This window comes from Felis catus, chromosome C2 (genome assembly GCF_018350175.1).
Source record: "Felis catus isolate Fca126 chromosome C2, F.catus_Fca126_mat1.0, whole genome shotgun sequence".
Classification (NCBI taxonomy): domain Eukaryota; kingdom Metazoa; phylum Chordata; class Mammalia; order Carnivora; family Felidae; genus Felis; species Felis catus.
The window spans coordinates 117,258,737-117,273,649 of record NC_058376.1 but is presented as its reverse complement, the minus strand read 5'-3'; the positions used below and the strand labels follow the sequence as shown (position 1 = coordinate 117,273,649).

The window sequence follows — 14,913 nt, the reverse complement described above, 5'->3', positions numbered from 1 at the left end:
TTAAGATTTGAAACAAACATCTAATATGATAACTGTGATAACATCCATTACCGCTCAGCAAATATTCATGCACTACCCTCCCCCCGACAACTGTAGGCCCAGTATATATCCCTGCACACTGATAGTTAGGCTTGGCCATGTGACTTGCTTAACCAATGGAATGTTAGCAGATGTGACAAGAGAAGAGGGGTTCAACGTGGCTAAACGGTTTGGCCTGGCTCTTGCTCCCCAGTGATCAGCCACTAGAAATGCATGATCCAGGTAGCTGCATTTGCTACAGCTGCAGAATGAATATATCTGGTATACACCTGAGGCCAATTTCCAGCCCAAATCAGAGCCAACTAGGAGAGTTGGATAGAGTCCCTAAGACAAAGTTGCCCTGCAGATCCATAAGCATGAAAATACATACCACTGTTTTAAGCCACAGAGCTTTAGGGGTTATTTGTCATGCAACACTATTGTGGCTCAACAGACTAACAGAAATCCCTCTTGCCTACCTGTTGTATACACTAACTGTCATCAACATTTGAAGCTAGTAATGAAACCTTACATGTATCGTTAAATTTAATTTCTCAAGTGTTTTTTAAATGAAATATACAAAAGATAAAATAGCAACCATCACAGTCCTGCCACTGGACTTAACTAATATTGACATTTCTCCTTTATATTCCTAGAGCAAGAAATTTAAAAGTTTACATAAGAAGTAGAACATATCATTTTTTTTATGAAAAGGCTCAGAAATGGGAATGATTTACAAATGAAAAGTCAATAGGATCAGATAATTTTTACCTAAATTTAGATATTTAAAAATGGAAAATCTATATAATGAAATGGCTGCAACTTCTCAAAATAATAAACTAGTATTATATACCTATGAAGCAAAACTTGATAGAGGTATTCTAAAAATAGATCTATAGGTTCATCTTATAATATAAATATAAATGCAAAAAATTCAAATTGAACAGTAGCACATAGACCTCAGGTAAGTATCAAAAGAATATACTGTAATAAATTGTATAATACTAGAAAATCATAGATTTCAAAACTTAGTGTATCAGACACTGAAAAAGTATTTTATTTACTTGCTAATTAAGCATTTATAGAGTATTTAGTATATGTATAACATACAAATGCTTTATAAGTATTAGGTAATTTTTTTCTTCATATCTTTATAAGATACATATATTATTAAACAGTTTTCATATGAAAAAACTGAGGCAGACAGAGGTCAAGGAATTTGTCCAAGTTCACACTGATAAGAAGACATGGGGAGGTTTTCAAACCCAGACACTCTGTTTCAGAGTCTGTAGTCAAGACCATTGTGATACCCTGCTTTTAGAAAGTTAAGTATCAATTCTTAATAAAAATCTAGGTCAGGGTGAGCGAACAATGGTCAGTGGGACAAATCTAGCCTGCCCACTGTTTTTATAAAAAGCTGTATTAGGACATAGTTATACACAGTATTCATGTATCGTCTGTGATTATCTTCATGCTACAATGGCAGATTTGAATAGTTGCACACAATGACCATACGGCCCATAAAGTCTAAAATGTTTTCTATCTCTTATTTAAAAAAGTTTGCGGATTCCTGATCTAGGTAAATAGTAATAGAAAATCACTACGAAAAACAGTAGCCAATGTCTTTCTAAATTATGAAACATTTGCTATTTCAATTGAAGTCATCAGCTTGATAGGTATTCACACAATTGGCATTATTATTCAGTTTTGCCGTGAAGTAGATTGGAAAATAAAAGGAGCTAATTGGTAAATATGAGAAGAGCAAAAATGATTTAATTTACTCTGTGATTTTGTATCTAGAAAAATCAAGTGTAAATAAGCAAAAATGTTTCTTTTTTTTTAATCAAAAAAAAAAAACCTTAGTGTTTTATTTATTTTTGAGAGAGAGACAGAGTATGAGCAGAAAGGGGCAGAGAGAGAGAGGGAGACACAGAATCCAAAGCAGGCTCCAGGCTCTGAGCTGTCAGCACAGAGCCTGATGTGGGACTGGAACTTGTGAACCACGAGATGGTGACTTGACTGACTGAGCCACCGAGGCGCCTGAGCAAAAATGTTTCTTGAAGTTAAATATGAAAATCCAGTCAGAAGACTGGATAAAAGGTAAACAAAAAAAGTAGTCTTTTTTAATATTAACAACAAGAACCTAACATATACATTCCTGCTTAGTAGTGATAATGCCTATAAATTACTTAGGAAAATGTTAACATAAAGAAAAAGAGGGAAGTTTGGGCACCTGGGTGGCTCAGTTGGTTAAGCATCAGACTTCAGCTCAGGTCATGATCACCTGGGGCTCTGTCTTGACAACTCACAGCCTGGAGCCTGCTTCGGATTCTGTGTTTCCCTCTCTCTCTGTCCCTCCCCTGCTCACACTCTGTCTCTCTCTCAAAAATAAACATTAAAAATTTTTTTTTAAAAAAGGGTAAAGTTCTATATAAAGAAACCCATATGATCTTATGAAGAATATAAAATTAGATATGAATGAATAAAAAGACATAACACTTCTGGGATGAGAGAGGTTTAGCATCAAATATGCTAATTAAAAAAAACTGAATACAAATTTAATATAATAGTAGGATTCTATCTTCTGAAAAATTGCCTTACTATTCATAGGAAAGGAAAAGTCTGATAATAGCAAAAACCTATGATAAAGAAGAATAACAAGTGGCTGTTTGGCTAGGAGTAGATATATAATGCAGCATTAAGTTACCATAATTGAATCGTAAGGCACTTGAAGGAACAGATAATTAGATCAATGAAACCGAGACAAATCTAAAATACATCCCATTACTTGTGGGAATTTAATGTAATGTATTTCAATTCAGTAAGGAATGAATACTTTACTTAATAAATCATGGTGACATAGTTCTCTAGTCACCTGAAAGAAAAAAATGTTCAATCTTGTATAAATACAATTAACTCTTTATGAGTTAAAGATTTAAGTATAAAAAGATTTAAAAGAGGAATAAATAAAATAGAAAGTTGGGCGTAACTTCATAATCAAGACAGGAGAATCAGAAGATACTAAAATAGATATACGTGACTATATGTGACATAAAATAAATAAATGTATATAATAAGTTCCACAAAGAAAGGGTTGATTTGTGGAAACTAAGATCAGAGGACAGATGCAGGATCAATGTCTTCAACACACAAATTACATTTATAAATTGATAAGAAAAAAGTAAACAACCCAGTAAAAATACAGGCAATGGATATGAATAGACAATTCAAAGAGAACAAACACAAATAGCCAGTAAAATGTTCATAATCCCTAATGGTCAGGGAATTACATATTTGAGATAACCTTCCCCCCTCCCACTTGCTGATTTTAGATTTCCTTTTTAGTCTAAGTTTACATTTTATCTAAGTTGTCTCTGGGTGTCATTTCTTTTTCTTACCCAGAACTCCTTGCACTTTTTGATTCTGAAAATCCATGGCATCTAGTCTACAGAATTCGTATCCATTTATCTCTTTGGATATCATCTCAGTACATTTTCTGTATTCTTTTTCTGTGACTCCTTTTTGGCATATGCAAGAGTAGTTTATTCTAGCTTTCACATATGTTCAATTTTTTTGGTCCCTTCAAAAATGTTTTTGTTTTAATTTATTTTTGAGAGGGGCATGGGGCAGAGAGAGAGAGAGAGAGGGAGGCAGAGAATCAGAGCAGAGAGGAGAGAGGGAGAGAGCCTGATGTGGGGTTCGAACTCACTAACCCACTAACCCACTAACCATGAGATCATGACCTGAGCCAAAGTTGAATGCTTAACCAACTGAGCCACCCAGTCTCCCCATCCCTTCAAATTTTTATCTTTTCACCTCTCCTATTTATTTTCCTCCTATAGATCGTCCAGTTCATTAATTCCCTCTTCACCTGTATCTAATTTTCAGCTCAACCTTCCCAATGAGGTTTCATCCATGAGTGTTCTTATTTATGGAATTTCTATTTGGTTTGTTTTCAGATTCTCCTGTCCTTTTTAAAGATAATCTCCTTCTCAGTTATTGGAATAATATTACATCAGAATCCTCTCCAAATTTTCTTTCATGCTCAATTGACATCAAATCCATGAATCAGTTTCCCCTTGGTACACTTGTGAAATGTCTCTGAATTATTTCTTCCTTTAGCATGGCTCCTGCTCCTGCTGTGTTCAGGCCATTACCTCTTTCCTACTCTAAGTATCCATGCCATTAACACTATGATGGAGTCCATGTTCCATAGTGGCTCTTCATACTGATAATTCCTGCTTTCAAACTTTCCATTACCTAGCTTATAGAAAATGATTCAAGGGACTATTTTCTCAATCCCCTCAAAGATGTTACATAGTTAATGCCACCCTAGACGCACAAGAGAGTAGTTAATTTATTACATGTAACAGATGGTTTAAGGCATCCACTGAGAAGGGCTGCTGGTTAGTTTTTAAATTCCTTAGCATTAAATATAAAAGTTTCACAGTCCAGCTTGATTTGTTGCACCAGTATTTTCACTTACTTTCTACAAATATGTCAGCAAAAATTCTGTAATATTCCCTGAAAGAACAATTACCTCTCAGTCCTCTGGCTCATTCATAGGAATGATAACCCCTACATAGAGAACTATTGTTATACAAAAACCTATAAAGTCTTTACACATGCATGGTATACATCCCCCCTACACTATGTATATGGTTTTGTAAGAGTCTTCATAAAGTCTCTACTGTATCACATGTGTTTCCTCAAAACTGCCAGTCTCTCTCATTCTATTCTGAAGTCAGTAAAGGGAAGGATTCACTTTTATACAACTAGGGTCTAGCAGAGGAATTGAAAATCATATGACTAGGGAAGCCAGGCAGATAATATAAAAGAATGAAGCTGGACAGTGGCAAACTTTCAGAAGCCAGGGGACAGTGGCAGATTTCATATATCTTATCACAAAGGGGCAGCCCTCCTCAGTTTTAGATTTTTGCCCCTCTTGTGGAAAAATGTTGGTGTAGCTTAACATATTTTGATTTTCCACGAGAATCACGAGAGCAAGATTAAATTATAAAAGTCTCCCTATTAAAAAAAAATTTTTTAACCTTTATTTATTTTTGAATCAGAGACAGAGCATGAACAGGGGAGGGTCAGAGAGAGGGAGACACAGAATCTGAAACAGGCTCCAGGCTCTGAGCTGTCAGCACAGAGCCCGACGTGGGGCTCGAACTCACGGACCGCAAGATCATGACCTGAGCTGAAATTGGCCGCTTAACTGACTGAACCACCCAGGCACCCCAAAAATCTCCCTATTTTTAAACATTTGCAACTACATTAATTTGGGCTACAAGACTAGGACATCTATTGGACAACTGCTGTAATGAAATTCCTCCATGTAATAGATACATAGATTATCATGTGGTTTATAGTGATCTAATTTAATAAAAGGAGAAGGAAAGACATAATTGGGAAGTATGTTTTACACTATCTTTCTTAAAACTCTCTCTGTATCATGAGCATTTTGTAGGAACTCAAAGATGTCAGAACTTCTGAAGAAGGGTCTAGAGCACTGGAAACCTGTATTTCAGACTAGGGAAGGATTCATATGCTTTGGCACTCAGACCTAGATGACAAGATTAGCATTTTTTTTTTTAATGTTTATTTATTTTTGAGAGACAGAGTGTGAACAGGGGAGATGCAGAGAGAGAGGGAGACACAGAATCCGAAGCAGGCTCCAGGCTCTGGGCTGTCAGCCCAGAGCCTGATGTGGGGCTCGAACTCACACACAGTGAGCTCATGACCTGAGCTGAGGTTGGATGCCCAACCAACTGAGCCACCCAGGCGCCCCACAAGGTTAACATTTTATCTTAAATGCATAACATATGGAGCCTGCATATAGAAACTACCATGGTCAAATGTTGGATGTTTTGCATATATTTATTTATTTGACTAAGAAGCTCTGCTTCTCTTTTTTCCATTTAGTATAGTCAACACTGATGCGTAATCAGAGCAAAAATCACCTCTCTGGCCAAAGTTAAATATATAAGCACACTGACTTCCTCTTGAAATATCAGGATACACAAATTTAATGTATTTATAACATCCTCCCAAATTATATTATTCTTATATGAGGAAAGCAAGACCTATAAATGTTATCACATCTCTTACCTCAAAATCAACATCTGCACAACAGCTGCACACAACACATGGACCAATAATTTTTAGTACATCCTCTCTCCTCTCATTTTGAATTGTAAACCTTGGCAGGCATGGATGCCAGGTCTGAGTAACATAACCTACAGGTACACCAGGAGGAGCATGGACTTCAATCTACAAAGGCAAAAGAATATATATAAATCATAATAATTATGATGCCTGGTAATAACTCATTTATTGAATACTTTCTAAGTGTCAGACACTGTTTAAAGCACCACTTAATTCATAACACATCCCTGCAGGGTTGGTACTATCATCCCTATGTATAGAGAAAGGAACCGAGGAAGAGAAGTTAATGAACCTGTATCAAGATTCCCAACTACAAAGTGGAAAAGATGAGATACAAACTTGAGGAGGCTACACGTATAGTCTCCACTCCTAAGCTTTGCTTTACTGGTCTCGTACATTTTTAAACTCCCCATTTATGAAAAATGTCCAAATTGTTAAGGAACTCTTTTCTTAAACTTTAAAAAAGAATGGTGGTTTAGATGTAGGAACATGGCTCTGATCGGTGGTGCAATTTTCAAATATGAATAGCAATGGCGCCAAAATGGAAAGAAAATGAGGCTTGGAGTCTTGGCTCTGCTACTAGGGAGGTGACCTTGAAAGTGCCTCAGTGTGCTCATCAGTAAATGACGACTTCCTAGGTCCGTTTTTTACCATCAAATAGTATAATACATGTTAATGTACTATTTATACTGTAGAGCATATTCCATCAATTTCTCAGTATTTCCTCAGAGATTCCTATGGATAAATATTACTCTATCTAACCTAAAGGACATGGGGAAAAAAAATAATTCAGTATGAACAACTTCGATTATCTTCTTAAAATAGGTACAGTATTAGACTTCAAATATTCATGTGCTTGTCACTCTGTCTTTCACGCTGGCACAGCTACCTGTATGGAATGACTGAGAGACCCCAGCAGAGCTGGTCTCAAGCCAACGGGGACACAAGCAAAACCCCACATCCCTGTAAAGTCTTTGTGCCCCAGCATCTCCCCTGAGATCCACATTCTCCATCACTGGGCTGCCAAGTAAATGAAACAGACACTTGGTCTTTCTGGAGGTAGGTACTCACAACTAGTATACGCCCCTTATAGGCGACTCAAATACATTAACTTTTTTAGGGATTCATAAAAACACAGGCATTGGTATTTTTCAGGGAGGGCTCCTCCTAAGTTTGTTTCTTACGTAGGTTGGCCAAAATTGTGAGATGAACACACTTAAGATATTTTGGGATATTTTTCTATAGTGTCCTTGCTTTGGCTTTGGCCAGGCCTTTCATGTTCATTTTAGGTAAAGGACTTGTCCAAGGTGCCCTACCTTCTCAACTCTCCATGAAGATCAACAAGACTGGTCTCTGAGATCTCTGATCACAACCCCATGAGACACACTACTCATGCAACATGGGGCTAACTGCTCAATTGTTTTTCACCTGCCTTTCTTCTTGAACAATTCACTTTCAAGTATAAACCAAGACCTTATGGACCAATTGTCCTTTAAATCTCTTTTGATTACATAAGTTCAATGAGAGGGTAAAAATTCTTTCTGAACTACTTTACAAATCACTCTGGTAATTGCTCACGGACCTCCTGAAGGCAGCAAGGGCAACAACAGCTGTCACACCTTAGTGGTCTCTCCAGAGTTATAACTTCTTGGCCCATATTATCAATAATCCTCATGGTAAAAGGCCGAGAAGCCCCACAGCAATTCCGGGTACAGCAGTCTGTATCCTCTACTGCAAAGTAAATCTTCTGTCCAAAGCTGTTCTTAATTTCATATTTGTTATTAGTTTCAAAACCTGTTATGACTAAAAACATAAAAGAGGGAACCATTATGACCATTATATAAAAAGAATGTTGGATCTATCCTAAGATTCTACAATATGTGGTTACACCATTTTTGGATTATACTTCTAGTAAAACAGGGAGAAAGAAAAGGAAAGGTGTTTAGCGATGATCTAGAAAGAGGAAGAAAGGGAAAGGGAAAGGAGAGTTTATTAAGGAATAGAAATTAAGCATCTGTATGTGAAACATGGGGAAGAAAACAACTCAAATGTTCCTAATTGCATAGACTTCTTCCAGAAAGACAGACTGCTCCTAAGGGATGGAGCAATGCTGTAGATGATAATAGTTGTGCTAGGTGTATGAACAAAATATCCATCTGTTTGCTATAGTTTTCTTATATTCAGTTATGTAGGGGAATATGAGATGGTTGCTATGTTTATCCAATTTTACCAAATTGGTTTGAGATTATATATTTATGTATACACACACACCCTATGCATGGCTTATCTTTTTTTGCACTGTATGAGGGGAAGTGATGAGATGGCTTGCTCTTTTTTTTTTTTTTTTTAATTTTTTTCAACGTTTATTTATTTTTGGGACAGAGAGAGACAGAGCATGAATGGGGGAGGGGCAGAGAGAGGGAGACACAGAATCGGAAACAGGCTCCAGGCTCTGAGTTGTCAGGACAGAGCCTGACGCGGGGCTCAAACCCACGCACCGCGAGATCGTGACCTGGCTGAAGTCGGACGCTTAACCGACTGCGCCACCCAGGCGCCCCGAGAGGGCTTGCTCTTAATGCATACATGTAGGAAGGGAGAGGGTGAAAATGGAAGGTAAATTAGAACATCACATTGGGCCCAGAGGACCCTTGTTTAGCTTAGCAGTAGTTGTTCAGAAGTGGGAGATGAATATTCGACAAGGGGAAGAGGTGCTTGACAACCAAGGTTGCCACTCACAGGATGTCTAGACCAGTGGCAGCCTAAGTGAGCTCTGTACCTCAGAGGGGGCTAATGTCTTCACAGGGAAACAGAAGTATGCTGGATGCGGACGCTCAAGTGGTATCTTACAAATGGGCTTCCCATACAGACCCACACATTGCAAACCTCTCCTTGCTTAGAGCCAGAAAGGAACAACTAATGGTCTTGCTTGTCTATAATTCTTGTTAACATGGGTCATAGCAGCTCAGAAGCCACGAAAATAACGATTAAAAGATATACAGAGAGATAAAAATCATTCTCTAATATCTGAGTGATTGACTTTTAGTCAGAGATGTCCTTCATAAATTCCATCATCTTGACCTCCCTTCAGCTCCTCTGCTCTGGCTCAGACAGGCTCTGGACTCTTCCTTTGTAAAAAACACCCTTGACCTGCCAGTTAAATGTTATGCGAGAAAAAAAAGAAACTGATTCATAACATGGAATTCAATTATCTAAGTGTTTTACTAAGTAGCTTAATCTCAAAATTCTTCAGCTTGTTCATCTATGAAATGAGATCAGTGGGTTTATACAATCTCTAAGTTACTCAAAAAATGAGAATAAAACAAAAGAATTCTATGGCTATCATTGTTTATAAAGTCCTGAAATGGGAACTATTTAAGTGCCTGTCATAGACTCAGATGCTAAAAATAAATGGATTAATCTTCATCGCTCTTTACATTTTTGTTTAGTTTTGAGAGAGAGAGGGAGGGTGCGTGTATGCAAGACTGGGGGAGGGGCAGAGAAAGAGGAGAGAGAGAAGTCCAAGCAGGTTCTGCACTGTCAGTGCAAAGCCCAATGTGGGGCTCGAATTCACTGTGAGATCATGACCTGAGCAGAGATCAAGAGTCCAATGCTTAATGGACTGAACCACCATAGCTTAGAGGCTCCTAAAATTTATATCTCTTTATACTGTCATAATGTTACAATACACACTTTCATTGAGACAAGAAAACAGGACAATTAAAGACATCTCTTAAAAAAGAGAAGAATTAGTAACTACTAAATTTGGAGCTTACTTTATTTACATTTCATGATTAACACATACAAATTTCACAAATATATATAAAACTAACACATTTAAAAACTATAAATGGAGTGCTATATAATGTACAGTATCTGTTTTGTTTTGATGTCATAACCTCAAAACCAAATTTCTTAAGATAAAGCATTACAAAATTCAGGGCACAAGTTATCAAACAACAAAGAACTCCTTTCTAGAGAAAGCTTAGTATATACACACTAGCAAAACAAGAACATTATAAGTATCTAACAATGTGCATTATAAGCAATTTAAATAAAATAGGCAACAACTGTATATTCTAACCAAATCTATTACTCTGCTTTTACAATTCATGTTATATTTCTACCAGCAGATAGGGACTTTGCAGAGAGGTGAAGAAGGACTTAACAGATATATTCTAAAAACTAGCCAAATGTTCATTAGACTCTTTATATCTAGAAGAAAGACACGGGTTCATGAATCCATCCAGTTCTCTTTCCCCTGGCAAGAGTCCTGAAACATCTAACAGCTTAAGTTTATCTTGCATCTCAGGAGTGCCGTACCCAAGGAGATCTTTATTGAGGTTAGGTCCCATTCACAGGAGCAGGAGTGCTGTTCTAAGAAGCCAAGCCTCCAGGCTTGCTGGTCAGCATCCTCCAACACTCCAACAGAAGCCTTGCAAACCCAAGGCAGGAATACAATTTTCCAAAATATACCCATCCAAACTGAAGAAGTTTACTTGCTTTAGAAATGTACTGAGGTAACTGAACTACTGCATGTGGCTCTGTGTCAATCTCAAAAACATCACAGACTGGGGAAAAAACAGCTGAAGTGATGAAAGTCATGTAAAATGACAGAATCACTGGAGTGATTTCTAAAGAGCAGGGGGAGCAAAAGTAAGTTTGGTTTGGTTTCCTTCTAAGGTAAGGTCTGTATCATGAGGACAGATTGTCAGAGTAACAGTATTTTACTAGTCGACTCCTAATTTCCAGAAATGAGCTACTGATAATTGTCATCATTTTGTTATCATGAAGAAGAGAGACATTTGTAAGCAACCAGATTTAACTGTTCCACATCAGTGAAAGCATTACATTTGTGGTTGTTGATATGCGTTTATCTGCATAAATATCTTCTCTTTCTAGAAATATGATCAATACAATGAATACATACCTTCCAGAAGCTCAATTTGCTGATGAATCAGTATCTGATCTATCTATTATAGTAAAAAAAAAAAAAAAAAGCTGTAAGTATATTTCCATGTTTTCTATGCCAACTAAATTAACAATAGTGTTTTTATATTTTAAGAAATGCACATAATCACTTATCAATATTTATCAATATTTAATAATATAACTTTATACCTAAAAAAGTATAAAATTAAAGTCAATATATCTTTAATTGAAAATCTATTGAATGTGTTCACTATTAATGTGGGTAAATCCAGGTCAAATAAAACTGACTTACTCTGGAATCCCTCTAAAAATTAAAAAAAAAAAAAAAGTTCCTTCTTTTTTAAAAAAATTTTTTTTTCCAATGTTTATTTATTTTTGGGACAGAGAGAGACAGAGCATGAACGGGGGAGGGTCAGAGAGAGAGGGAGACACAGAATCGGAAACAGGCTCCAGGCTCTGAGCCATCAGCCCAGAGCCTGACGCGGGGCTCGAACTCGCGGACCGCGAGATCGTGACCTGGCCGAGGTCGGATGCTCAACCGACTGCGCCACCCAGGCGCCCCAAAAAGTTCCTTCTTGAAAAGGTTTAAGAGATATTAAGATTCTTTATTCATTTAAAGAGCTTCTGTCCTAAATCTAAAAAAAATTTAGAAGTGTGCTTGATATGCTTTGGAGCAGGTAGTAATTTCTTCTATATATTTTGTAAGGCCTTGATTTAAAAAAAAAATATTTAAGGTATTTCTTGGAAAATGTATGAACTACTAAGAGTTCTTACAATACTTGCTGCCCAAGTGCATTGTGGGAAACTAAATTAGTACAGACAGTACAAGAGAGATAATTCATTTACTGAAAACTGGATGGTTACCACAGGGATATTTGTTTATAGATTAGACATATAGAATTTCATATTCCTATTCTACCTACCAGATGTCTAACACTAAACAAATACTAGCCCTCACATCGCTGGGATATGGTATCATGCAATACATTATAATCCAGGATTTTTTCACCCTTACTGACGGCATTAATAAAATTGGTTCTTTCAAAGCACAAAGCATCATAAAATACACTTTCATTAATTATAATAAAAAAGTGACTCATGCTATACACAAAATATGAACTTTTTTTTTTTTTGGTACCACTATTGACACTCAACACTAAATTTAGTTTAATGTTTCTTTCCACCTCCTTGGATGTTATTTGGTGTTGGGATTAAAGAGAGTGAAATCCAGAACCAAGATTACAGTAGCAAAAAGTCACTCCCTCTTCCTTAGTGTTTTGACTCTGAGCAAATTATATAATTTCTCTGGACCTCAGGTTCCTCTTCTGTAAAATGATGGTAATTAATAGTACCTATATTATAGGTTTCTAAAAGGATTAAATAAGTTAATACATATGTTACACTTAGGGACAAAGTCTGGAAAATAGTGCTTAGTAAAGGTTTGCTATTGGTCATTACCATGGATTATATTCAAGATCATAGAAAACACAATTTCCTAAGACATTTGTACTTTGCTTTAAAAGTTAACTTGACCTAGAAGAATTATAGTAATTTGTTAGGGAAAAATGTTTTGCCATTTCAGACTTTTGTGAATTAGTCATTTGTTAATTTCATTAAGTAAACTATAAGCACAGTTTTATTAAAAAATAAAATGAGTGTTTCATTTATTTGAAATTACCTGACTTAAATATTCCAATCCGGGTGGACAGCCTGATGGAGGTGGTGGTGCTGGCATCCATGGTACCCCTGCAGGTCCACCTGGCTGATTATACACAGGCTGGTGTTGGACAGGAAACCCTACTGGGCCAGCACCTGAATAACCAGCTGGTGGAATTGAGTAGCCAGCCTGGGGGCCAGGATAGCCAGCCTGGGGGCCAGGATAGCCAACCTGGGGGCCAGGATAGCCAACCTGGGGGCCAGGGTAGCCAACCTGGGGGCCAGGGTAGCCAGTATGTCCTGGAGGTCCTAAAATAAAAACAAGTGAAATAATTTGTAACTGCACAGAAAAATGGAAATATGAACTCTTTTGGGATTACTCCTAAAACTCTACAAACTCAAATTGCAGCTCAGATATCTTGTTTCTACGAAGCTTATACTCTGTGTTTTTATCCTTCAGTGATTTTTCAATGAAGTATCTGTAGTTTCATATCCACTCTTACAGGGTTTGGGGCTGTGAACAGAGTTGGCCCAAGACTTACCCACCATTCAAATCTCAGTTGCAAAGATACTTGAAACCTAAGAAAGTGACAGAAAATCAACAATGGTCTAGAGTCACCTTTATAAGGATTATGGAATGCCTTAAGAGAAACGAAAGATGGCAAGAAAGAGTAAAAGGCCCAAAATAAAGGCTTTGAGTCAGCATTTCTAAAACCAAAGCACTCTTTTTTTAAAAAAAAAGATTAATTTATTAAAAAAAATGATTGTTAGAAATGGTACCTCCTTTATGTATAGAACTGGGGGTGGTTTTGCCCCCTCAAGGAATTTTTGGCAAGCTCTGGAGACATTTTTGGCTGTTTATAGCTGGAGGGAAGAGTGATACTGGCATTTGGTAGATAGAGGCCAGGGAAGCTGGTAAATATTTCCTAAAATGCCAGAATAGTATCCTGAAAAAGAAGAATTATCCATCTGAAAATATTAGAGTGCTGCTGTTGAGAAACTCTGGCGTAGAGGTAAAGACGCATCCTTACTTCCAGAACTGTCCAGATGCTTATCTGGGTTAACAGTTTGCCTGAACTTTTACCCCATGGTGCATTCCTATCCTAAGACTTCCTACATGAAAAGCAAAAAAAAAAAAATAAAAATAAAAAATAAAAAGAAATCATTATTGATAGTTAGGTTACAAATTTAAATTTCATAATTTACCACCCTCAGCACTCTGGAAAATACAGTTGGAGAACCAAGGAAGATAAAAAGTTACAACAGGCAAACTTGCCTTGAGTATTTAATAAGCACAGGAGCAGGATAAATTTACTAAGTGTATACTCTGTATTCTATGTGAATTTGTAATTACAATGAAGCTTCATAAGCTTATATGAATAGTCCACAGAGTAGTAACCCATAGCAATGGAATACAATTTCAAAGGAATGTGTTCCATAATATTTTAACAGAAAAGGCTACGTAAAATTTAATGCTTAGATTATACAATTTATAAATACTTTAAAAAAAGACACTGATGGCAAAATACATCCACTATTAAAAAGATTTCTGGGGCACCTAGGTGACTCAGTCGGTTGAGCGTCCGACTTCGGCTCAGGTCGTGATCTCACGATTTGTGAGTTCGAGCCCCGCGTCGGGCTCTGTGCTGCTAGCTCAGGGCCTGGAGCCTGCTTTGGATTTTGTGTCTCCCTCTCTCTCTGTTCCTCCCCTGCTTGCACTCTGTCTCTCTCTCAAAAAGTGAATAAAGATTTTTTAAAACATTAAAAAAAATGATTTCTTAGGAGATTAAACCTCCTGCTAGTATCTTTTAAATATAGTTTTTATAATTCATTCATTCTCACAACAAATAAATATTTACAGATGTTCTATAATGTGGGTGGCTCTGTTCTAGAATCAGAGGATTCAGTTCTCAACAAGGCAACCTGCCCTCAGGGAGTTTACAGGCTACTTTTGGGAGAGAGGAGATAAATTTTTTAAAAAAGATTTCAGATTGAACTCACAGAGAAAATGCATGGTGGAGAGGGAAACGTATCAACTAGGTACTTCAGATAGAAAAAAAATTCTGTTGAGATCTAAGGTATGAGAAAGGTAAAGCTTTGTGTAAAGAGCTGGTAAGAAATGTTGCGGGAGGAAGGAAA

General features: G+C 36.9%; 1 protein-coding gene and 1 long non-coding RNA gene across 4 annotated transcripts in view; one reads left to right on the top strand and one right to left on the bottom strand.

The window, feature by feature from the left end:
- LOC123380103 overlaps positions 1-11,167 on the top strand; it is an 80,661-nt gene extending 69,494 nt beyond the window's left edge. For both annotated transcript variants that reach the window (XR_006585423.1, XR_006585422.1), the window contains exons 4-5: positions 7,075-7,248; positions 11,089-11,167. This is a non-coding gene — a long non-coding RNA (uncharacterized LOC123380103). The remainder of the gene's footprint in view (positions 1-7,074; positions 7,249-11,088) is intronic.
- Positions 1-14,913, bottom strand: part of LOC101085233 (phospholipid scramblase 1) — a 31,262-nt gene that overhangs the window by 4,934 nt on the left and 11,415 nt on the right. For both annotated transcript variants that reach the window (XM_045037468.1, XM_045037469.1), the window contains 4 exons: positions 12,797-13,083; positions 11,117-11,159; positions 7,772-7,992; positions 6,133-6,294 (listed from right to left, as the gene is read on the bottom strand). In XM_045037468.1, the coding sequence (XP_044893403.1) occupies positions 6,133-6,294; positions 7,772-7,992; positions 11,117-11,159; positions 12,797-13,083 (713 nt within the window). The remainder of the gene's footprint in view (positions 1-6,132; positions 6,295-7,771; positions 7,993-11,116; positions 11,160-12,796; positions 13,084-14,913) is intronic.